This window comes from Mesoplodon densirostris, chromosome 2 (assembly GCF_025265405.1).
Source record: "Mesoplodon densirostris isolate mMesDen1 chromosome 2, mMesDen1 primary haplotype, whole genome shotgun sequence".
Lineage (NCBI taxonomy): Eukaryota > Metazoa > Chordata > Mammalia > Artiodactyla > Ziphiidae > Mesoplodon > Mesoplodon densirostris.
In genome coordinates, this window is record NC_082662.1 from 23,791,966 (window position 1) to 23,817,992 (window position 26,027).

At 36.6% G+C, this 26,027-nt stretch overlaps 1 protein-coding gene across 22 annotated transcripts in view; it reads left to right on the forward strand.

The window, feature by feature from the left end:
• Nucleotides 1-26,027, forward strand: part of EPB41 (erythrocyte membrane protein band 4.1) — a 206,028-nt gene that overhangs the window by 146,691 nt on the left and 33,310 nt on the right. For 3 of the 22 annotated variants that reach the window (XM_060089309.1, XM_060089290.1, XM_060089291.1), the window contains exons 13-18: nt 536-592; nt 757-798; nt 1,787-1,849; nt 6,705-6,881; nt 8,661-8,711; nt 10,176-10,283. In XM_060089309.1, the coding sequence (XP_059945292.1) occupies nt 536-592; nt 757-798; nt 1,787-1,849; nt 6,705-6,881; nt 8,661-8,711; nt 10,176-10,283 (498 nt within the window). Of the gene's footprint in view, nt 1-535; nt 593-756; nt 799-1,786; nt 1,850-6,704; nt 6,882-8,660; nt 8,712-9,094; nt 9,262-10,175; nt 10,722-26,027 lie in introns of those variants that run through there. The other 19 variants (XM_060089312.1, XM_060089299.1, XM_060089300.1 and 16 more) reach the window with 17 other exon arrangements.

Genomic DNA, 26,027 nt, shown 5'->3' on the forward strand with positions numbered 1-26,027 from the left:
ATTGATCAACTAACAAAATTTTTTGTATTTACCTGCTTGGTGTCATATGTGGTTTATTTTATGTGTGCTTTAAACTGTAAAGATTTTCTTTTTGTTTCTGTCATGTATGTCATACATTGGTATCTTCATTTGTAAATTTGTTTATATGTTATTTATGATACTTCTACATCATTTTTAAAAAGCAAAACAAAAACATATAACTTTTTAAAGTCTAAATTATTATTTTTAATAAGTACTTTTTAATAAATAAGTATAAATATGTTCTCTTCATCAATAGAATAATTACCTTAATTTTCTTTTTTGATCCTTTGGTTGTCCGTATTACCTCTTCAGCTTTGAGAATGTGATGGTGAACTAACAGATTGCTCTTGAGAGCAGTGTCCTTCCCTGTAATACCCCCGTAAGACTGCATCATGATGATTACATATCAGCTTATTTCACAAGCAGCCTAAAGATGCAGCTGATTTGGAAATGACGCTATTCATAGAAACCTACTAACCTGAAATGTTTTTACCACTTTATTTCTTAAATGTAGGTGGAAAAAACCCACATCGAGGTCACAGTACCCACCTCAAATGGTGACCAAACACAGGTTTGTGCCAATAGGCCACTTATTCCTTTTCCCCTCCCTCCCCAATTTTTTCTTCCCTCCCACTCCATGCTCCTTAAAAAAAATTATAAGTTGAAGGTTCAAAAAAACTTCAATGAGCCAATATTTTATCATTTTTCTTTCTTTTTTTAATAATGGCAAAACAGAAGCTTGCAGAAAAAACTGAAGATCTGATAAGAATGAGGAAGGTTAGCCATTTTTCACTTTCACAAAATCACTTTACCGTCACCCATGCTGACTTCCAAAGTGCATTAAAAAGACAGTGATCCATTCTTTTCATTGATTTCTCTTAATCCGAAATTACTTTCTAATAGTAGGTATACATATACACATGTTATGTATATATATGCATATACATACACACATATGTGTACCAAAGAAATTATAATCCTATACTATAAATTGAAAAATTTCATTAAAATAAACTTTCCAGTAGGAAAATATCTTTTTAAACACAATGAAATAATTAGTGAAGGCCAAATCTATCCTTTATATTTAAACTTTATTAGAAATATTTCACAGTGGTACCATATGCTTGGAATCGTTGACAATGTTTTATGCATATTTATCATGGAAACCATCATAGCAGCAACTCCCAGTATTGCTAATAATTATGGGTTTGGCTGTTCTGTGTCTCATTCTTCCCAACCATAGAGTAGGATGAATCAATTCTTACTGAAGAGAATATTCATTGACCATGTATAAAATGCCCTTAGATCTTTCTTATGGAAGATATTAGAGCCGTACGTACCTGCAGTATTACTAAGTTTGAAATAATGTCCAAAACGCTAAATAATGTTTTAAAGCATTTCCCTACTCCATGGAACACGGAGAGTCAAGTCTTAAAGTCATGCATTTTAAGATAACCCTCAAACAGCTCAAAGAGGAACGTAAAGCAGCTTGTTATGTAAGAAGCCAATGAAGCCAGGAGCACTGTCTATTTAAATAACATCATCGCATTCTTCCATCATTCATGAACAGTGTCATCCATTTTCTAGCAGTAATCATGTTCTCTGTGTGTCCTTGTGGTTCTGTGACCATTTCATGTTGGCATATGCTGCGCTATGGACATTTAATTTTCAATATTTTTTTGGTTTGCCAATTTGCAGTTTTTCGCGCAAGAACAACATTTTAATTTTTTATGCTTTTCTGTTTTTCCCTCTTTCATTTTCACAGAAAAAGAGAGAGAGACTAGATGGTGAAAACATTTATATCAGACATAGCAATTTAATGTTGGAGGTTTGTATGAACTTGAAGCTTATTTCAGTTGGTTGCTGTAACCTTCTGCCTTCTTTGCTGATCCCCTTTCTTCTTTCTATGCTGCGTTTGGTTTTGCATGCCACTGCATGAGAGAATTTTAGGTTTAAAATGCTTTTGCATGCTGGTAAACATGAAGATATGCAACCATCTCTACTTCTGACTCTTTAGTTTCCATCTCTCATACTTATCTAAAAAATATATGATTGGGACTACCTCAGCATCCCATGGTTCCATTGTTTTACCCACTTTTAGAAAGAACTACATCACTGTTTAAAAGTTCCTTGAATTGTCCAAGAGTATAAACTCCTGTATGTTTCAAGCATCAAATTTATATAATTTTTTCATCTTCTGAATCAGGAGAATGTGGAAAAATAGGAGAAATGATCACAATTCAAAATGGACTTAAATTTTTGAGGATACCAAAAAATGACAGAAGAATAGTCGGGGAAAAAAAAGTAAGATACAGGAAGGAAAGAAGGGAGGCTAGCACTTAATGAGTAGTTAGTATGATATTAGATAGTTTAATTATAAAACAAGCCTATGGGTATGGGATTTTTATTTTAAAGAGAAAATTGAGGCTAAGAGAAATTAAGTAATTTCCTTGTGGTTATAGAGCTGGTAAATCAGTAAAGCTAGGATTTGTGTTAGGGTCCATCTAACTCTATTAAACTACACTTTTTTTTTTCCCATTTGGAAATAGCAACATACTCTGTGCTGTAGGAATTGTAAGGTCATTTTCCCATTGTATTCCATATCGGTCAGATTTTCACCAAGCCTATATTAGTATACTTTATCTAGTGTCAGTCTCCACATGGGATAAGGGAAAAACTAACTAGAAAATTAGAGGAACTCTATGAGGAAAAATTAAGTAAATTGGATGGGCTTCCCTGGTGGCGCAGTGGTTGAGAGTCCGCCTGCCGATGCAGGGGACACAGGTTCGTGCCCTGGTCTGGGAAGATCCCACATGCCGCAGAGCGGCTAGGCCCGTGAGCCATGGCCGCTGAGCCTGCGCGTCCGTAGCCTGTGCTCCGCAATGGGAGAGGCCACAACAGTAAGAGGCCCATGTACCGCAAAAAAAAAAAAAAAAAAATTAAGGAAATTGGAGTTATTCTGTACAGAAACAGGCCATGTTTACACATCAGAAACTCTTACCTGGAAGCTAATGACCTAACTATCTTACAACTCCACTCAAGACAGAACCAAAAGAAATGGGTATAAATTCTGACATCAGGGATTTAACTCAAGTATAAAGGAAATGTAACTATATAGGAAGATGAGAAATCATTCTTGCCTTCAGGAAGCATCCAATGTAGGGACAAATGGAAGAGAGAAACAATAAATAAGTAAACAGATACTGATAAAATGATTACAAGTTATTATAAAAGCTATAAAGGGAAAATAGTATGCTGTGCTAATAAAAAGGACCTGCTCTAAATAAGATGGACAGGGAAGTTGTCTATGAAGAGGTAACACTTAAGCTGAGACTTGAAAGATGAACATATGTAACGGTAAATATTATTAAAGTGGATGTTTGAAGAAACTTTTTTATATAGAACTCTAATAGCATCCAGTAATTACTTAACGTCATCTATTCTTTGTCAATACATATATTTTGAGTGCCTGCTAGGTATAAGATACTTCGATAAAAATAAAAATTATGGCCAGTTTTCATTAATCATGTACTGTGTGGTAGGCACAATACCAAGTGTTTTATGTATGTTTACCTCATGTAACATGAAATTTTCTTAGGCTGGACCCTAGGATATTTCAAACTTGGTAACTAGATCTCTTTGCTTTAGCGCATAGTTGAAACTAGACCTGAATGGTTCCACTTCTGAGATTAGGGAGAATAACAGATATCAGTTGATCTCCTTATACTCAGCAATGTAACATCTCCCAATTCCAAACATGCCTATTTCTTGACTTGTCCATCTGTAATTCTGCCTCTTAACTGGAACCTGCAGTACCAATCATATATTTGTCCTTTGTTCAATGAGGTGTGTTATGGCTTCTGAGACTCACAAAGTTCTTGTGTGTGATACGTTTTTCCCAGAATTTCATTGACAGCCATAAGAGGGGATTTCTAAATAAGTGTGTGTTTGAAAATTAAAACTACTAACTATCTTTTGAGAATATTTTCTATTTAATTAAGTGTTTGGTTTGATTGCTGCTAAAATTATAGGATGATAGGCATCAGAAAGTGTCTAATCTGAAAACAGCCAAAGTAGTTTGGCTAACCATCATCCTCTAGTATTGTAAAAGTTTTTTTCCCCCGCTTAGGGAAGTTCTCTCAAGTTATCTGTCACTCTAGCAGATTTTTTCTTAAGCATTCCCTCCTCCCCCTACTCCTACCCCACCCCCACTAATACTTTGTTCTGGCACAAATAAGGTCGAGTTCATTTTTAGATCTACCGTTTCCTCCTCCATCTCCCAATGAGAACCTGTAGCAAGTTTCTGTGACAAATTGTATTTGGAACAGGTCCCTCTGAGATCTTAATTTAACTCTGTGCCCCCACAGGTTTCCAACAGAGCCAGCTAAGAAGGATGGAGAAAGCTCCCTCAGAAGCTGCTGATTTTATTGGAACATTTATTTTCTCAGGTTCCAACCCAATCAAAAGCTAGACAGGACAAGTAACAAACCACCACTCTTTTATAGTAAGAGGCTAATAACTCAGAGAGTTATGGTTTTATCATAGCCTCTCTTGATCTTTTTTTTTTTTTTTTTTTTTTGCCATACACGGGCCTCTCACTGTTGCGGCCTCTCCCATTGCAGAGCATGGGCTCCGGATGCGCAGGCTCAGTGGCCATGGCTCACGGGCCCAGCCGCTCCGTGGCATGTGGGATCCTCCCGGACCGGGGCACGAACCCGCGTCCCCTACATCGGCAGGCAGACTGCCAACCACTGCGCCACCAGGGAAGCCCGATCTTTTTTTTTTTTTTTGCTCCATTCTTACCTTTAACCCTCCCAAATACGTTTAGTTCTTGGCCCAAGCAGATTTGATTTTGTCAGGAGCTAGGTCACAGAGCCTTCCATGCCTGATGGGTCTCAGTTGTTCAGCCTACTACTGAGTCTTTGACTGACCTTGTTCCTGCTTTTCTTTAGCTAGTAAACATGCTTTTCTTGCTTTCAGCTAGAACAAAAGTGCAAACTGTTGTTTCCCCATGGTGAAGCCCATATTCTTGAGCTATACTCATATTTCATCCTAGGAGGCAAGAGGTACTCTTATGGGGGAGCTACAGGATTGCCCTTTTTGGGTTCGTTTTCTCTTTGACTGATCTCAAAGCACATAAACATCATTCAGTCTTGCAAAAATAAAAAGAATAGACTATTAAATGAATTTTCTGAATGAATATCTCCAAAATCAAAATTGTGTCATATACCTCACTGATTCTTTTTCCTGTACTGTTTTCTCTTTGACATTGCTTTTGAAAAAAATTTACTTAATTGCAGCCTATATTGCCCCAGGAAAAACTTTTACAACAAATTTTTATTTAACTGAATTCCTCCCCCCCATCCTCAACACCAAATGAGGCTGTTTCCCACGGAGCCAAAAAAAAAAAGACTTATCCCCAAATTCACACAGCATATTAGGAGATATATTTAGTATTATGCTTTTCTTGGATACAGAGCTGCCTTGATATATAATAAACACAGAATTTTTAGCAGTCATCAAGTGACAGGCTCCCACATGTTTTGATTTCAAACATAGATCTTTTGAGGTTTTCTTGAAGAAATATGTTGGACCAAGAACATTTGAGTTTTTGTCTTCACGTTGTATTTCCCAGATTATTTCTGGCCAAGTCTCTTGAAAGTTAGTTTATGCCTCCTGTTACGTAAACTTGAATGTTATTTCTCATATTATTTACAGCTTTATTAGCCTAGTTTTGATCATTTCTCCCTGGATATCATCTGTGAGAGCTTCCCCCTAGTTGTCCAGTAGTCACATATGCTGGAACAGTTTAGTTATTTTAAGTCGTCAGGGAGACATATATTTGACAAGTTCTTATTAAATCGCTCCCCATCCATTGATGGTTACTGGAAGATGGTCCCTAGTTTGAATGGTACTGAGGGATGAAGTGAAGCTGTCAGAAGCTTCAAAACATAAGGCTTTTAGTGTGTGTGGATAGTATTGACAAAGAAAAAAATTCATTATATTATATACCCCTGAGTAATTATTCAGAGATACTAACCACTTGCTCTGGAGGCTTGAGCCAGGAATTTCAGTAATAAATTTTTGTATCGAGAAAGGACTATTCCTGTTTACCAAAACCCAGCAACAGTCACCTAGTTGTAAGAAAGCAAAACTGTCTCCAGGTAGAAATAGAGGGATACTGTACAGTTGCAACTCACCAAGGCAAGGCAACCTGTGGTGGGAGTTGAATCTTTCACCATGTCCTTCGTTTAACAGTTTCTCCTTCTCTATTGCTATCTTCATCCTGCCTGAGCTGAGACTAAATCAGTTCCTATCAAGCTGAGGCTAATTGAGTTGTGGGATTACCTGCTTGGGATGAGGAGTTGGAGATCTAGTGCTGTGTCGTAATGGGAAGAAGAGTTGTAAAATTAAGGAGTGAGCTCTTTATAGCTTATATAACTGCTAAGAGCTATAGGGTTACGATGCTTCACTGCTTCCAAGAAAAGCACTGTGTTAAAAAAAAAAAAAGCAAATATACCATATTGTATATTTACAATTTGAATGTAATTTATGGCTTAACAACATCTATCCTGGATGTGGTGTATTTTCTACCAGTGCCCATAGTCTATAATGGGCTCCTCTTGGTGTTGTTTTTTTCCCTGAATATTTATTGTTTTGCATCTTTGTCCTTTCAACTATAGGATTTAGACAAAAGTCAAGAAGAGATCAAAAAACATCATGCCAGCATCAGTGAGCTGAAAAAGAACTTCATGGAATCTGTACCAGAACCACGGCCTAGTGAATGGGATAAACGCTTATCCACTCACTCTCCCTTTCGAACACTTAACATCAATGGGCAAATTCCTACAGGAGAAGGAGTGAGTACTTTGTCCATGTGACCAATTGTGAGAATGAGTGAGATAAATGCTTTTGTATATTGATAATCTGTATCTGAAAGTTTAGAGCTGAATTTTAGCTTTGGGTCTTACCAATTCATTCCAGCTTTAAAGCATTCATAATCAAACACTTGTTTTAAGTCATATAGACTACTCAGTCCAATTATGGGGGCCATTTGGAGCTACCAGTCGATGACTGGGCCCTGAGAACTGTCTCTGCAGCTGCATGCTTCTGCCTAGTGTATGTTTACAAATTGACCATAAGCCAGTGGAACTTTATGTTCAAACTGTGACTTCAAGGACCAGAGAGTTTACTAAATTTAGTAAGATCAAAATTTGGAAAGGGATAGGCATTTTTTAAAAACTTCGTTTGAACATTTGCACAACTTAGAAATGTCTGGAATGGTTGACCACAATTATATAATAAACCAAGGAGACCTCAGCCAGAGAATGCAGAATACCAAGTACTAATGATTGTATTTCAGTTTTAGAAGAACTATTGATGATTTATTTTATCTTTATGAGTAACATCAAGTTTTTAATACACTATTTTATAAGATAGTCACAATTAGAGGAAGAGATACCTTTTAGAGGCTGTTCTTTTTCTATAATTGTTGTCATTACCCATTTTAGAGATCCTACACCTGAACCTGTGTAATGAGAATATCTTAAAAGTTACCTTGAGCACATATTCAAAAATTCTTTACTTAACCTTTACCCTATACAGGTTAAGTATGTATATAAATAGTCACAGTGACTCAATGAGTGAGTGTAATGATTTTAAAATTATATGCTTGTTTCCTCCCCAAACAATAGCAATTCTAGTTAAGAAAGGTAAAGTGATGTCTTAATAATTTTTTAAAATTTTGTTTTTATATTCAGAGTTCATGGTAAACTATCCAACTTACTGTTTAGTTTCTGGAACTGGAGAAGATAATAAAAGTTGGTTCACAAAGGATACATTTTATATTTTTCAAAATGTGATTAAAATTGGCTAACAATTCTCCAAATAGAGTTGAACCAGCTTCACCAAGAAGGCTGGAGAATTCCTGAATGATGGGCAGGGAGAGGGAGTTACCAGGGTTGATAGGATGCAGTTGTTCTTATTCACTGTCCTCTCAGCCTCCACTCTCTGGTCTAAGTGGACATTAGTTCTGTATCCCAAATCTGGAGCATATACCCTGAACTGAGACAGTGACTGCTTTCCATAAGTCTATGGCTCCCTGATAAAGCACTTGTTGCTACCTCGTCTGACTAACCCTATCTACAAACCATAACTGCATATTTTCTAGAAGTTTTCTTTTTGATTCTGTGCAAGTAATAAAAGATGCTTAGCTACTTTGGAGAAGTAACTTAGTACCCTCTTGGATGAGGTTTGGTAAATTTGAACCAGTCTCCATTTCCAGAAAATATCTTGTGTCTAAATAGAAACCCTTCAGAAACCATCTTAGGGCTAGTTTTGGGAATGGCTGTTTCATTTTGTGGACTTTAAATAAATGACTTTTATAAATTAAATTAGATCAATAGGGAGTACTTTAGCTCTAGGGTTATTATATTACCCCTCTAAATGAATAATGCAATAAGTAAGAACTATATTGTTATAACCTTTTATATAGGATAATTCTACTTCCTGGCGTATCTTACTTTTTCTTTAATAATTAGGACAATATTTTTGTTCTCTGGGGATACCTCTTCCACCTTTGACAGCATTGTTGTTGCATTGCAAGGCAACTGAATTTTATATAATTTGTGTATGACCAGGTGAAGAAAACCTCTGTCCTTCCCTCGGAAAGAAAGGTTGGTGGGCCAGAGGTAATGCTGCTGTTATGACTTGTGCTTCTCAATCAGAATTTGCTCTTGTCATGGCTCTAAGCAGATAATTCCCCCAGAACTGAACAGCAGCTGCTCAGTGATTTTTTTTTTCTTTTGGCTATACTAGTAAATTCACACTCACCGCCTTTTGACCTAACACATAACATTTTCGCTGCTGCATTTTGCAGCTTTCAATTTGCTTATTTCGGCGCATGGCTGGTTGAAAAGCTGCATGAAGATATAAATATGTATTCGGAGAGAAAAACGAATTTAATTGTACCCTATTCTTTTTATGTTGTCTTTCTTCTCCCCCTTATTTTCTTTTAAAAATCATTATAATTTTGCATCCTTTCTTTTCCTTTTTTCCTTTTTTTGCTGACCAGTCCCCCAGCTACTTTCTCCCTGATACGTATCACTTAGGGGTGTGCAAAGAACCAGAGTTGAACTTCCAAAGAGATCAGAGAAGGCTGGCTCAACTAAGAGAACTTAGAGCCAAGTTTTTCCTTTCATAGAAAACATCTGTCTTGACTGGATGGCAGAGTACAGAAATTGCCAGGGGAGAAAAATTTCTCAATTGGATAATTGGAAAAAAATAATTTTCCTTAAAAGTATCAAAACCATTTGCTTAATGTGTTGTATAAACCTTCATGATGTTCGTTATTATTATTTTAAATCATGATTCTGAAGGGGGAAGGGAGTTTGTAATTGTTGAGATTTGTGGGAGTTTGGTTTATGGTTTTGGGTTTTTTTTTTCTGGTAGACCTTGGAGGCTCATATAAACTTTTTTTTTTTTGGTTACTGACTGTCCAGTCATTTTATTTTTTATTATTATTATTTTTTTTATTAGTTTCTGCTTTATAACAAAGTGAATCAGTTATACATATACATCTGTTCCCTCATATAAACTTTTATACTTTCATTTTTCTTTTGCAGTCTTAGAAACGTATAGGATTAGGATTTTTATTCCCTTGAGCAAAAGCTAATTGCCATACTGAATGAACTGTTGCAGTTTTCTAAGTCCATATGAAGAGATATGAGGATAACATTTTATATTCTGCCATTCTATTTGTAATAAAAGTAACTTTTCTGATGGCAAGAAGAATGCTTCATTATTGGCTTTGCCCAATCGATCTAAGGAAAATTGGCAGCACCAAAGCAATGAAAAATGACCGAAAATTTGTGTGAATATCCTTAAAGGAGGAATAAGTACTATAACTAAGAAAGTCCAGTGATTCCTTGAACTTTGAGGACTTCTACTCTTCATTCATTCATTCAATTACCTATTGAGTACCCTACTGTGTTATAGAACTTTTGCTAGTATAATTGCCAAAGTAAAGTAAAATACAGTGTCCAAAAGATCTTCCCAAATCCTTTGCACATCCCCAAGTATCATTTTTGAGCATTTTCCATCTGTCATTTTGTTCATCTTTCTCTGTCTTTCTTGATCTTCTACCATGAAAGCAGACACAGGAACGTGCTCTGTTAGTGCAGGATGAAGAGAAAATTAAAAGGCAAGAGAGATCTACTGAAAGCGCCTTGCCCCAGCAAGAAAATGAAGAAATTCTTCCCAAGGTTTCTATTCCAATCCCTGAGGATCACAAGTTTCTCAAAAAGTGCCACCTCTACTCTAGTACTTTTTCATCTCCTCGTATTCCTTTTGTGATGTCTTTTCTCGTGGTTCTTGCATTGGCTGTCTGGTGGTTGGTCTTTCTGTGATCGGAAAACAGGGTGCTCATCTGAAATGTCAAGACTAAAACCATTGAACTTTGTTGTTCGCTTCTACTGTGTTATCTCCTGTGTGATGCCCTCTGATCTTGATAGTTCACTGTCCTAGGGGAGAGCGTGTGATCATTTTTCTGTCAATAAAATGTTACTCTTTGTAGAATATATATCATGGGGTACAAAGGAGTAGCAATGCATTGCTCAAGCCAGTTTTCTTCACCAAAGTTTAACAAGTTTAGGCAAATCTGATTTAAGCATATGGCAGGTTGGTACTTTCCCCAAAAGCTTTAACTCTTTTATCCTGCATGTTCTTATTGTTCACTGCTGCTATATACTCCTCTCCAGTGTTTCACAGAAAGCAGGATATCCTTTAGAAACATTTGATGGAATATTTTCCTAATCTTCGATAGTTATTTGTGGGGCATGGGCTCTGTAGTTTAAGAAAAAAATTCAAGTTGCTAACCTTTCAAAAGCCTTAAAATGATACATTTTAATCTGTGAATCTATAACCACTCCTTTTCTTGATATATCAAACCAATATACACAAAGGCCTTTTTTGGAAAAGGGCTTTTGACTTCTGTGGCCTTCTTATGTGTATTTCTGAGACGTATATGGACAAACAACTTTATCCTGCCTGGTGTATAGAAGAGATCTGCAAAGGTTAAATGCATTTTTCACAAGTATAATGTTGATGGTTTAAGGAAAATGGTGCTGGTGCCCTTTAGCCTCCAGCCAGGGCTGAATTTTCCAGACTACCCTGCCCATCTTTAAAAGTCCTGGAATAACAAATTTCTTTAAGGTCTGTACATAAACATATCCTTCTCTGAATTAAAATACTGTGTTACTTCTTTATGAGTTAAGTAATTATATTGCTAGAAGCAATATTTAGCCATTATGATAAGCTTAAAATAGATATCGATATATTTTTGTTTTTCTGATAAACTTTGAACTTGTTTATTCTTACATGTGTGTTGAAATCAATTGTTTTTCATTGATGGCCTTGTGAGCTAAGGTTCTGTCGTGACAAGTATGTGTCTTCTGTTTGCATGTTGATTTTTAAGTCTTACCTGAAGTAAATATGTGTGTATTCTCTCTTCACAACACAACTCGGATACCTAACCTGTTTTTTTTTTCCCCCTCAGTATTAATGAAATCTTGCATGTAGCTTGCTTTTTATGGCGTTTGAATGTACCAATATGGATGATTTGGTTAATGTTGTCTCAAATATTTGTTTTGAAATCTGAGTTCATAGAGTTATCAAACTGAGATTATTGCACTTTACTTCTCAACACTTCCAGCTGATGTAACTTCTAAACAAGACCTTTTGTTTTTAAGATGACGGTGTCTTAGAGCAAAAAAAGAGAACCCTAAAGCCAAGAATCTTTTGTCCTTCAACATCCACTATTATTATTCTATCTTCTCTGGAGACATGTAGAAATAATTCTCTGGTATTTCCTGAAAACTGCTACTCTGTTATTATAGGCTATCCAAAAAGATGGGAAAGAAGTGAGAAGCAGGTTAAAATTTAAAATCTGGTATATCTTTCATGTCACAGGCTATATCTGTTGATAAGAAATATTTTGTAATTAAGCATATTTATTGATTCACTCATAATAAGAAAAAAGAGACCTCAAATTAACCTGAAATATTGCAGAACCATTCTTTAACACAGAAAGTGCTCATCATCAGTACTCCCCTTTATCTGTGAAATAGAGATATGAGAGCTTTCCTTATGAAATACAGAACTATGGCATTGGTTAGATTCTTTTGAATTTTTTTCAAGAAACGAAAAAGGAAATAATCTTAGGATTTTGTTGATACTTTTATAACTGTTTCAGATAATATTTCCAGTTTTCATCCATGTACATAGCATTTTATTAATTATTATTGTAACTGTCCCCTTGAGTTTTGTTTCCCTTTGTATTGGAGTTATTTCAAGTCCATTAAAAGTCTAGCGTAAGCCAACAATACTTTTCGGTTTTCTGAAGTGCAGCAGGAGCCCTCAGAGGTCCTTACTGATGATCAAAGGAGAGGCCCTTTCTTCTGTTAATAGGGTGAGAATGGTTGAGAGGGGAAGGGCTGATACTTCGTATTGGACTAATAAGCTGGCCGATGCAGGCTCAAAATATATGCCCATCACAGTTATCAGAGGAAAAAAAATTTTTTTTTTTGCGGTACGCGGGCCTCTCACTGTCGTGGCCTCTCCCGTTGCGGAGCACAGGCTCCGGACGCGCAGGCTCAGCGGCCATGGCTCACGGGCCCAGCCGCTCTGCGGCATGTGGGATCTTCCCGGACCAGGGCATGAACCTGTGTCCCCTGCATCGGCAGGCAGACTCTCAACCACTGCGCCACCAGGGAAGCCCCAGAGGAAAAATATTTTACACTGCTGCCAATATGTATAACATAAAGCTGTAAATAGTCTTGGTTTCACTCTCACATCTCATTTCATTCTTGGTACCAGAGACAGATCCAAATAACTGTGTTGGTTTTACCCTGGTTCAGCTTCTTAACAGCAGGTTGATGAGTGAAAAACAATTTGGACTAAAGGTATCAATACAGACCAGTAAAAAGTCTGGGGTTTTTGCCTTGGTTTTGTTATTAGTCATTTCTAGGGTGACTCTGAGAAGTTCACTTAACTACTTGGTGCCCAGATTTCCACCTAGTAACGTAGAGACAAACCTACCTCATGAGAATGAATCTGTAACATGTTCCAGGAACCAGAAGCTCTGGTTGTCATTAAATTCTTGGTCTTTTGGGGACTGGAAATTAAAAAAACAAACACATTAACTTCCTGGATTTTTAAAAATAAAAGTAAGCAATTAAATAGCTGTGTTGATGTCCATCTACTCTGTATTGATATTTGACCAAACACTTAAAACTACTAAAGTTAAAAATTCCTTGTACTCTTAAGCAATTCATCTTACCCATATGGTATTTTAGAGTGGACCATACTTGAAGGTAAATCTAGCCTCTATATTCTTGACCTATCTTTTAGCCATATTCTTATGCTAATGCATGGATTATGAAGGAGATTCAGTTTGCATGGGTCAATTCTACTACTTGTTTATATCTTTGGTAAAAGTTTTGAAGGGAGAAGATATTGACTCTGTTGACTAACATGAGACTAGTGATTATCTGTGGACTAGATTTCGTTGCCATCCTAGATCCTAGTACATTTCTTTCTATTAGATATTATTGTAAGTTTTACTGTGAAATTTCTGTGGCTATAAGCCAATTCACTTCTTCCTACATTCCTAAGTCACTACTGTAATATTTCCTATAGAAAAGCATATAAGACATCCTACGCATTAGAGGTTTGGTTATTTTTTGAAGGCATTACCAATCAAAATTTATATTTAGGCTTTACCTAGTGATCATGCATTTACAAAAGGAAGACAGAAAATTCAAAAATAATATGAGACACTTTCTCATCGTTGCTTTTTTCTTGCCAAGAGTATTGAGCATAGTAAAGATATATAGAACTTTTCTACCAAGTTTCCCTTCTGTTCGTCTTCATAGAAATTATAAAATCCCAAACTTTTTTTACAGCATTCTCTATCACACTGCGGAAGACTATCATATTGTTTCTATTACACATAGAAGTTTTGCTTTTTTTCACTGCATTCAAACGAGCCCTGTTGCTTGTAATTTTGGTAGTAGAAATGGAGACAACTCCTTATTCTTATCTGTGGGATAACTCCATCTGCCTCCTCTACACTGTAGGGAATAGTATCAGTAAGCCTGGCTCATTTCTGCTACTGTTATCCCTCATGCCCTTGGATCTCCTTTTTACTGCATCAGAACATGATGCAAAAAGAAACATGTTGGTGTGGACCTTAGGAATGGACACCTGAAATGGTTAAGAAGTTGTTGTTAAAGTAAGAAAGCCATATAAAGTTAGGCTGGAACAGGAAGAGGGGTAGCTGTGATCAGCAATTACAAATTCATGGAGTATTTCATTCTGTAAATGAAATTCCTTTCATACTAGAACTTGAAAAATAAAGAGAAGAGAAAGTTTATTACTCCCACAGATCAGAAATAAAGGCTGAAAGCTAAATAACTTTAATAATAGCCTTACCAAATGTACAGATGACAGATTGTTGAGGAAACATCTACGTTAGGAATGCTTTTCTAATCTTTTGTGATTGATATCCTAGAGGGTAGCCCTCCCCTTTATCATAGTCAAAATCCTGTTTGGGGTAAATAACAGAATGAATCTAATCTTAAAGATTAAAGGAGGTGGGAAGGCATAGAGTCCCAACTATCTTTTCAGGTCCCCCAAATCAATAAAGGTTGCAGTTTAATTCTGTCTCTTTAAAGAAGAGTCTCCATATGTATAGAATCCTATCTCAACAAAACACAGAGAATAAGAATGAAAGGAAAAACATGGTTACTGCTATCCATTCTTTATTCATTGCCCTCTAGGGCAATCAATGTATTGCAGGGATGGGTTGCAAAGAGGCAGCATTATCAGAATTTTAGGATTGGATAGGCCCCCAATCCAACTCCTCTCCCTTCCAATGCTTGATTCTTCTGTACAGTATCATTTAGAGATTCAGAGACCAAGTGGTCTCCCAGCCTGTGATTAAACATCTCCCAGGATACAGCACATTATGTCTTTCGACATCCCAGATTTTTAGATATTAATCATTCATGTATTAAGTCAAAGTCTGTTTCCCTGTAGCTTTCACTTCTTGGTTCTAAATGGAGGCATTCTGAAGAATTTTCTATCTTCCACATTATAAGGTCTTCACCATAGTTAAAAGTTACTCTCATGTTGCAATTAGTCACAGTTCTTGCCCTCAGATAACTTACCATCTGATATCCAGTTCTGTCCCAGTCTTCCTCCTAGCATGTTATCCCTCTGCTTTCTTCCTTTCTTTTTCTAGCTTTTCTTGTTTTATCAGCTCTGTTTTCTTTCTGGCTCCGTTGCCCATTGGTTGCTTCCCTATGGTTTATTCAGTTTTATGTCCCTTCCCAATGACTTGCCCTCTCTAAAAGAACATTTTGGAATTCCTGGAAATCCTAGCTTCTTCATAGATCACACAGGCACTTGGGGTTTTTTGTTTGTTTTTTAGATAAAGGAGTTGGTGGGGAGGGGGTGGGATAGTTTTGTAGCTTTGGAAACTTCTTGTAGTCCAGAATCTGTTGACAAGATTGTATTGCCATTATATCCTGAAGCAGCATACCACCAGAGCCTGCATTCTAAGTTTGCTTGCCTTCTCTGACAGCCTGGCTAACCTTTACATCCTCTATAATAGCCCTCACGTGATTTGATTTATACCACTTTGATATGATACAGTTATGGAAACTTACTTTCTGTTTAACATTCTGATTTTGACTTAGAGCCCCACTAGAAAAAGTGATATTAAAAATTTGAAATGTTAATCCATCTCTTTTAGTTTTGCCTGTCTCCTCAAAACTGAGATTCTCAGAGGTTTGAAGCCTTGTTTTATCCATCTTTGTTTGCCAAAGATACCTTTGTATCTCAGATATATAATGAATAATTAATATTTGTTAAATTGAATTAAATAATTAGTAACATGGTAACGGATAAAGTCTAACTTCACTTAGAATCTCTTATATTAGGACACAAGTTTGTGCCAAACTTATCGCCCCGTGCCCAGTCAGTACATGCAAGTAGCCCAAAAACCCCATATATGGTCCAGAAGCCACTGTCTCTCCTATTAATCCTGAAGTATGGTCCTTGGTTTATTCAAAGAATCTACGTATACTTCTATGACAGGTGTCAGTCTCTCTTGTTAATGTCTTGTAATTTGATTCAATTAAAAGCTCTTATCCATTTACCACAGTAATAATCAACTATTTTCACTGTAGAATGTATTTTCGAGACCAGGGTACTTGTTTATATGTGTAAATACATCTTGGAGTGTGATACCATGAAGAGAACCTGTTATTTGACATTTTGCATTTATCTAAAATACATTTCAGAGAGCAGTTTGATACATTTGTCTTGTGTTTTATATGATATAAAAATACCAAATGTATCAAACTCTTGTGGTATCAAGAGTTTTGTATGTCAGATAGACCAGGGGTTGACAAACTTTTTCTGTAAAGGACCAGATAATAAATATTTTAGGCTTTGCAGTCCATATAGTCTCTGTCAAAAGTACTCAATGTTGCCATTGTAGAGTGAAAGCAGCATTGACAATAAATAAACAAAGAAACATGAATATGTTCCAGTCAAACTTTATTTGTGGACACTGAAATCTGAGTTTCATATAATTTGTATGTGTCACTAAATATTTTTCTATTTCTTTCCCAACCATTTAAAAATGTAAAACCATTCTTAGCTCATAGCTGTACAGAAGCAAGGAAAGGGCTGGATTTGGCTTCTGGCTGTAGGCTGCTGACTCCCGACATAGGTCTAGAGAGATAGAGAACTGATCAGTTAGATTTTCTGACTTTGTACTGTTTCAAAGAGTTGTAGTCACAATCTTAACATCTTCGTTCAGTGTTGAAGTGTTTTTGGTCTTGTTTATGATTAGAAATGGAAAACAAAAGACAAGGCACTCATTCCTATTTATCTGGCAGCCAGGGTACACCTGAACGATAATCTAAAGTATCTTTACCACCACAACACGCCTGCCTCTGTCAGTTTCCAAATTGTTCTGTGTTAACTGTGCTCTTAACATGTTCAGCGACAAATCCAGCTAACCTCTTTGTTCTTTTTGGTTTTTAAGGGTCTGCCTCTATCTCCCCCTAAGGAATAAAGAAACAGTTCCCAAATTCACCTTCTCTTTAGCCGGGTTTTAGAGATATCTAATGAACATGGTAAAGAAAGGGAAATGATTTTCACTCTAAATTTTTGGTACACCATAGTGTATAAGTTTAACGTTGGGTATCTAAGGGAAACATTTTAGAAGGGTTCCTCTTTCAAAGTAAAGATTTCTCTGAGAGGAGTTCCCTACTTCAGGGCTGATTTGGGCAGTATTTACCAAGAAGTCAGAATAAAATAAAGTTATATGCTTTTGGAGGTGTCTTTGCTCCCTAGTTGTTGTGTTCTGAAGGATTCCTTGATCTGTAATTAGCTTTGGGAGGTGCTTTCTAACACATTCCTAAATCTATGTTCCTTTCCCCCGGTCCAGGATCCTTTAGCTATGATACATGGTTGAATAAATTGTTTATCCATTAGCAGTTGAGCAAGATATTTAAGCCTAAAGAAATCTACTAAGAACGTTTCTTTTTGGAACATTTTCTTTGATATTTTTCTCATGTTATTTGCTTTGTTAATATGTAAAATTATTACGAATAAATCTTATTGCAAATCTGATTCTGGTTGCTACTAATCATTAAGGAAATGAGTCAGTAATGCTGCACATAGACAGACCCACTACCAAAAAAAGGGGAGGAAGGAACCTCTGCTTCAGCAGATCAGCAAGAGATATTGTCAGCCAGTCTTTCTAGAAAAATTTTCTTGTTTTTCCCATATTTTCACTCTTCTGTGCAGCCCAGTAATTGTCTTATGCTCAGTCCTAAAACAGAGATAACTTATTCACATGCGTTCACTTCTGAGAATATTAATGTTTTAAATCAGCTTTGGAACTATTTGACTTATTATACGAAGTTTTAAAAATAATTTTTTTCTAACCCACTTAATCAGTCACTACAACACATGTAACTGTCACATCTGTTAGAAGCATTTTTAATATGCTGAATTTGTCTTTTTTTGTTTTGTTTTAAAAAGAAGCACTCTACAAATTAGTAGTTATTAATGCCTCTCTGATCATATTGAAGAGTGAGGATGGAGTGGGTGTGGAAATGCGGGCGTGAGGAGAGCTGCTCCTATAATGTGGAATTAACAGAAGGTCCACTGCTTAATCTCTTACTTCACCTTGGTGAACCTTACTCTCACAGTTCTAGATTCTATTGTATCATCCAGGTGATTACTTAAAACCAACACTCCACATTTTGAAGTGGTCTGTTTACTAGCACAAAGTATGTACCTTGTTGCCATGTCTCAGTAATACAAAATTTTGTAGTGTTTCTCCAAAGCCACATTCCTTTTCGGAATTTATTGAAAATGTTAACATGGAAAACCATTTCACTATTATAGGATTTTTTGGGAAGAGAAGACACAGCTAATTAATAGTCATCGTTTTCTGTTGTATATAGTTCTGTGGAATCAAGGTGCTATTTTCTAGATATCAAATTGGGGTATAATATTTTCCTTAAGTGCTTATTATGGCTTTAATCATTTTTGGAATTGGGACTTCTGAGAAATCCTGCCAAGTGTATTTAATTGTGTTCCATACTAAATGATCAGAGTTTTTGTGCTGTTTATAGCCCCTTCCTTTCCATCTCCATCTCTTCAACTCAACCTTTCTTAGTATAATGAAATAAACTTGACTGATCATGTCTGGTCTCCTAGACATGTTTAGTATAACCTTTCATATATGCTCAATCACTTTGATTTCTATAGCTGTATTCAGGTTTGAGAACACTCATTTGATCTGTGGAGTCCTTGCTGGTGAGTGCAGTGTTAAGGCAAAATTTTCTATTATTTAATAGTTAAAATTTTGCATCAGGCACTGATTTTACAGCTGTTTGCTTTTACATTCACCTATTCTGGGGATAATCTAATAACAGCACTATTGAAGAAATGATGAAAACTGTTTGAAGGATAATTGTCATTGGCAAATTCCATTTGCTGGCATTTGTAAAAGGCTGCATTATAGAATGATTTTGATTTTCCTACAATAGGCAGTTTTACCAACTGTAATTTAATAAAGGCCAGTGTCTTCCTAAGTAAGCTCCTTTATCCAGATGTAATTTTTATATGCCAGAGAATAGCAATGGACAATGAAAATGACTCAAGTTTTGCGGAGAAGCTAGTGAGTACTATAAGCATGTACTTCTAGCCAGGGACCAGTAGCATAGCAACTTTATTTAAAAAAAAAAAAAAAAAAGTAGGGGAAGATATAGCCAAGAGAGAAAATTTAGACTGAAGAGAAATGTATTGCATGATTAAGAATGACACACTAGAGAGGAAAGATAGAATTTTAAAATCATCTTTTGCTAGCCACGTGGTTACTCTGTTGTTAGTTTATCCCCATCTTGAGCACTTGTGATTCTAATGTCCTTTTCTAAACTGCCAGTTGACCTGAGTTTTCCACTGAAAGTGTATCAAAACTATTATTTATGAAGGTTTTGGGGGTGGAGGGGCCAGGGGATGTTTTTCTTTTTGGTAAGTTTTGTTCTCCTTTCTTTGTTTGTTTCCTTTTTCGGCTGAAGAATGGGCTACTGCTGCTTGACCTGTCATCTTTATGTGCCGTTTACACATGGCTTTTACAAAAGAAGCCATTACCACATCTGATTTATCTCTTATTGCAAGTGCCCCTTTAAAAGCATTTGTTTTAACTTAACAAATTAAAAAACAAAAAAAAAATCTCCAGGTTAGCGTTATTTTATAACCAAGGGAAACGCCGATATTATTAATTTTTCAAAATAGGAATAAGATTACAAATATCGATAATATAGTAAATGTATAAAGACATGTGTTTCGCTTTTTAGAGCTTTTTCCCAAGGCACTTAAAGACATTCTTTGCTGAGACATAAACTTGCCATGTTTTGTTAGAGAGAAGTATGTGGAAACAAAGCACTCGCAATTAACTGATCTTATCAGTATTGGAGTCTACTACATTTTTTAGTTTGCATGTTGCAGACCATTTGGGGGGTATTATTTAAATACATCTTGATAATTTAAGTGACTGTAATATTTATCATTTACTTTAGTTAAGAACCAGGAGCTGGACTCTTCTGCTGGGTATCTTCCTTCTGTGCTTAGCAAGATAACCTCGATTCCTGCTGGTTCTATGGGCATGTGAAGTACAAAGCATTTCTTACGGGGTTTGCAAAGCAAGGGTAATGTGCTCTGTGGGTGTATGTGTGTCTGTGCACACCCTTCCCCCTTAATCCCACTGCCACCTTCTGCTGACACCTTTTTTCTTATCAAAACTTATTTTTTTAATCAAAACTTATTTTTTTAAATTATATAAGCCTAACGAATCCCCAAACCCCCGTTTTTCCTGACATACAGGAACACTGATAAAAGTTTAATGTATTAACCTTCCCTGAAGTATTTGCATTTCAGTAGGCCACAGAGTCATTGCAAAGATGATGGCGACATTACAGAATTGATCATACCGTTAAGCAGTATTTCCAAGGTTCTAACTCTCAGTTTACTTGATTGAATGGCAAAATAGAATGAAGAGAATGTGAAAACCAATGGTAGTTTAATAGATGTGGTGGATTTAGGGTTCCATTGGGTAAAGTGACTGTAGAGATAGTATGCTAAATCTCAGTCTCTTCTTACAGAAAATTTAGGAATTTCTGGAAGCAGAATCTGTGGGTCGTAGCATAAAAAGATATGCTTTGAGCTTAGAAACAGCAATAAATCTATTAAGCTTTAAAATGATTGTAAATTTTGTGACTAATCAGAAATGTTCTCAAAACTATTAAAAATGGCCTATCCAGTGTTCTTTATAAGAATCTTGGCTCAGGGATAATTAAATATCCTCATAGTGTATCAATTTTAGTTCTTATCTTCTATCACAGTTTTTTTCTAAGTTCTACCTGGTGATGTCCTCTAAAGTATAGTGAGAACCTGGCTCAGAATGTGCTAAGCTGAAAGACCAGCCTTAGTTAAATCCATAGGGTTGGCTAATTTGGATACTCAGGAAACACTTACTTGCATAAGGACTGGTTCTGGTTCATGTTTCTTTGCAAAAAGTAATATTTTAAGAAATATAGTATAGGGCTTCCCTGGTGGCGCAGTTTGAGAGTCCGCCTGCCGATGCAGGGGACTGCGGGTTCGTGCCCCGGTCTGGGAGGATCCCACATGCCGCGGAGCGGCTGGGCCCGTGAGCCATGGCCGCTGGGCCTGCGCGTCCGGAGCCTGTGCTCTGCAACGGGAGAGGCCACAGCAGTGAGAGGCCCGCGTACCGCAAAAAAAAAAAAAAAGAACACCACTACCTACCTGATATGTCTACTGTGAGGGTTAACTGTGCAGAATGTTCAAACTGAGGTGCTAAGCAAATACTAGATATTATTTGTCTTTATACTATATATATATATATATATATATATTTTTTTTTTTTTTTTTTTTTTTTGGCGGTACGCGGGCCTCTCACTGTTGTGGCCTCTCCCGTTGCGGAGCACAGGCTCCGGACGCGCAGGCCCAGCGGCCATGGCTCACGGGCCCAGCCGCTCCGCGGCATGTGGGATCCTCCCAGACCGGGGCACGAACCCGCAGTCCCCTGCATCGGCAGGCGGACTCTCAACCACTGCGCCACCAGGGAAGCCCCGGTAGTGATGTTCTTGCTTTATGTGATAAAATCGAGTCTCAAAGCGGCTCAAGGACCTACTTAAGAACAAGCAGTTTTTAAGTGAGAGAACTGGAGCTAAATCCAGGTCTTTCATGTTTCAGTCCAGTGATATTCTGTTATGACACAGCTATATCCTAAGTCACTTAGTCCCCAAGTGAAAATGTGATGAAAGTTACAGAAAGTGAATTAAGGAGAGGGTTGGAATTTGTGAGGCTCTAATGACTTATAAAGCTAGGTATTAACAATGGTGCTCTAAGATCTCCAAACCACTAATGAGTTGATTTATTAATACTGGACTGCCCTTAACTTGCCTTAAATCCCTCAGGTTGTTTCACAGAATGTCCCAGAACCTGAAATAGGATCTTTCTGTCTGTAGGAACCAGAAGATGGGAATAAGAAATGAGGTCTTTCCTATTGTTGAGACAGAGAGTCTCAGGGCTTTTGTTTGGCCTTGGGGATAATCTGGTTCCTGGTTTAAAAATCATTCAATAAAAAGAATTGAATTTTTTAGAAGAAGATAGTTGTTTCCTTTACATATTTATTGGGGATATTTAAATAGATCAATAGTTCAAATTCCCATTAATTAAATCAAACCTCAAGTACCAGGTCTGAGGAAAATTAGATTGGTGTCCAAAAGCAAACAAACCCAAAACACCTCGTCATCAAACCAAATGACATTTTATAATTCTAATAATTATTTGTTCTTCATCAAAGAAAGTATTTTTGGTTTTCTGTGCTCGAGCCTCTAAGTATATTTATGTAAAAGTGAAACTCTGACTGATTTGGAAGGGAATGTTTGAGACTATTTAAGATGGCACTGGTAAAGTGGGTTAAGACAGGATATTTATGTAATTTAGTGCGAGAATTTGTATTTTGGTCTGGCCAAACTAAGAAAATTCTTTTGCAATCATCATTTGTGTTTCCTGCTTCTCAATTTAGTCATTTTGATAAAATAAAATGTCACCTTAGCATGTTAATTGCCCTTCTCTTAAACTTTGTCTTGTATAATTTCAGCAAGTAAGAAAACCCATATTTATTAATTTGTCTATAATGTCTGTTTAAACATGCATATATATATGATGATAAAATTTTCACAGGTATTCTAAAAATAGATCTTTGAAAATACTGAGTAGAATATGAAGGAAAAGGGTTTTTCTGAAAACTTAATATTAAACATATATTGATTCCAAGACTCTCATTGGAAGTTAGCTTTGTAACTGATATCACTGTATTTTCTTCCTTCTTTTAAAATTGTTCTGTCAGCTGTCTAATTCTGCTAATGGTGGACTCAGTAACATTGTTGACTGGCTTATTTCAGTGTTTAGTGTTATAATACCTGAGAAGGCACAAAAAATAACAAGACACTGTAATTAAGCTTACTGACCAGCTCTGATAAAAGTTTGCTTTCTCCCCAGGGTTCCACCATTGCCCAACCACCACACAGCCCTGAGTTTATTATGCAGACTTATTTAACTGCTATCTGTACATATCATTGTTAATACCTTCATTCAGCTAAATCTAAGTACCCTGGAAAATGGATCACTGCCTTCTTTTATTTATCTCAAAAGCACCTAAAAGAGGATTCTCTTCTGAGGTGGCAATTAAACAACTATTTATTGAATTTGGTCATCTCATTCTGCTGTCTTCTACTTAATTTCAGTAAAAGAAGGTCTCAGCCTGAAGTGTAGGGCACTCAGCCAAAACAAACAAACAAAAAACCACACACACGCAAGAAATATAAAGCATTCTGATGTGAAGTATGATAGTATTTATCTATAGTTTATATCACTAATCTAGAGTTAATGTTCAAATCAGGTCTTGGATACTTTAATATTTTATATTCCCAGTTGCTATCATGACTTTGGCAAGAGAGTGGTAATTTTCCTTAAGTGTCTTTACTGTTTCAGAAGCAGATGTCTAATAAGAAATTCACAGAAACTCTGTGACAACTCACAGATACAACCATATTTTTAGTCATATTGCTGAGAATATCCCTGCCATTTCTAAATCAGAAAGCATTAAACAAAATGTAATGAAGCTACACCTTAAATTTGAGCTATTTATTTTCCACTCAGATAGATTGTCCATCCTCCTTCACTTTTTTTTTTTTTTTTTTTTTTTTTTTTTTTTTTTGCTGTATGCGGGCCTCTCACTGCTGTGGCCTCTCCCGTTGCGGAGCACAGGCTCCGGACACACAGGCTCCGCGGCCATGGCCCGCAGGCCCAGCCGCTCCGCGGCATGTGGGATCCTCCGGGACCGGGGCACGAACCCGTGTCCCCTGCATCGGCAGGCGGACTCTCAACCACTGCGCCACCAGGGAAGCCCATCCTCCTTCACTTTGACTTTCAAAATCCACTCACTAAATTACTACAGTTTTATATTATATTCTCCATATAAAAGAGAATTTTTATACTATTTACCAGTTACTGACATTTCTTATCATTCTTTCCATTAACTATTTTTTCATTTAGGAAACCATTAAGGTTTATTTTTAACTGTTTTCAAAGGCTTGGAGGATATTAAGGATTTATCAGCACTTCCTTCATAAATTGTTTACCAGACTCTTCGGGTTTTACAGATCACTTCATTATGAAACCAGTGTAAAAGCCTGCATAAGAAAAATTATTTAATCGCATTTTTATTACAAAGGTAATGCATATTCATTTTAAAAAGGTTGGGAAATACAGAAAAACACAAAGAAAGAAATTAAATTATTTGCAATCCTACCCCTACTGATATTTTAGTATACCTTGACATCTTTTTCATGTATATAATTACACACATTGGAAAATATAATTTTTAAATTGGTAAGAAATAAAACATAGCGTATTATTAAGAGGGGGATTTAGTCTTTGAAGTTAGCATTTTTGCCTTCTTCCCTTATTCCAACAACTTAATCATGGTCCTGAAATGAAAGTATGACCCTGAAATCATATGACAAGGTTGGCAGGGAAAGAGCTACTGTTCTTCATTTGGTCCTTAACTGCCTACCCAGCAGTTTAATGTATAGGAAGATAAAATGAGACAATAGCAGGTTCCTTTTCTTTTTTTTTTTTAACAGAGAAAGGAATTGTTTTCCTATTGCCACAGCTAAAGGTAAAATTGGACTTCATTAAGCAAGGAACAAGGACAAAATGTGTGTGGGGAAAATTACCACATAGGCCCTCCAGAAAAAACTTATATGGCTCTTGCTTATGTAGCAAAATTTTAGAAAGATTTTCAGGATTTATTTTCATTGTGTTGCTTATAGGATAAGAGAGTCTTGTCAATATAACTGTAATTCTCTCAATAGTCCCTTCAAATATATAAATCCCTTCCTTCAAAAATAACCTAAAACGAAAGACTCTGGATTGCATTTAATGGAGTAGCAGCAAAATACCTATGAAACACCCATATCCTGCTCTTAATATCTGTAATCCCTAAGTCAAGGGAGAGGTTATTTATAACTCACAAAGTCACATACATACTCAGGGTTTGATGATCCTGTGACATAATCCATTTGAATAAGTCATTTTCAAGAGAAAGCCTTTAGGGAAAAAAAATATCTCTTGATTTCTGAATTATCATACTTAGCAGGAACCACTGACTTTTTAAGTAAAATTGAGAATTTTCAATCAAATGATGTTCCTGCTCACTTAAATATTGGTCTAACATTCTTCCTTCTCATATTCTTTTATTAAATAATTAACTAATTAATTACTTTTTGGCTGCCTTGGGTCTTCGTTGCTGAGCACAGGCTTTCTCTAGTTGTGGCGAGTGGGGGCTACTCTTCTGTTGCGGTGCACGGGCTTCTCATTGCAGTGGCTTCTCTTTGTTGCAGAGCACGGGCCCTAGAGCGTGTGGGCTTCAGTAGTTGTGGCACACGGGCTCAGTAGTTGTGGCTCACGGGCTCTAGAGCACAGGCTCAGTAGTTGTGATGCACGGGCTTAGTTGCTCCGCGGCATGTGGGATCTTCCCAGACCAGGGATCGAACCCGTGTCCGCTGAATTGGCAGGCAGATTCTTAACCACTACACCACCAGGGAAGTCCCCCTTCTCATATTCTTGAAACCAACTAGACAGCCTTGTGGTACTTTATACAGGCAACTGGTCTTTCTTTTGTAGCATCCTTCTTATAGATCCTGCATCAGGCCAGACAAGCAACACATCAGATCTCAATTTTATCTGTCACTGTGGGTGGTGCAGACGCAGTCATATATTTATTCATATCCTTGAGAAGATCCCTTTAAATTTTCCAGGCCAATTTG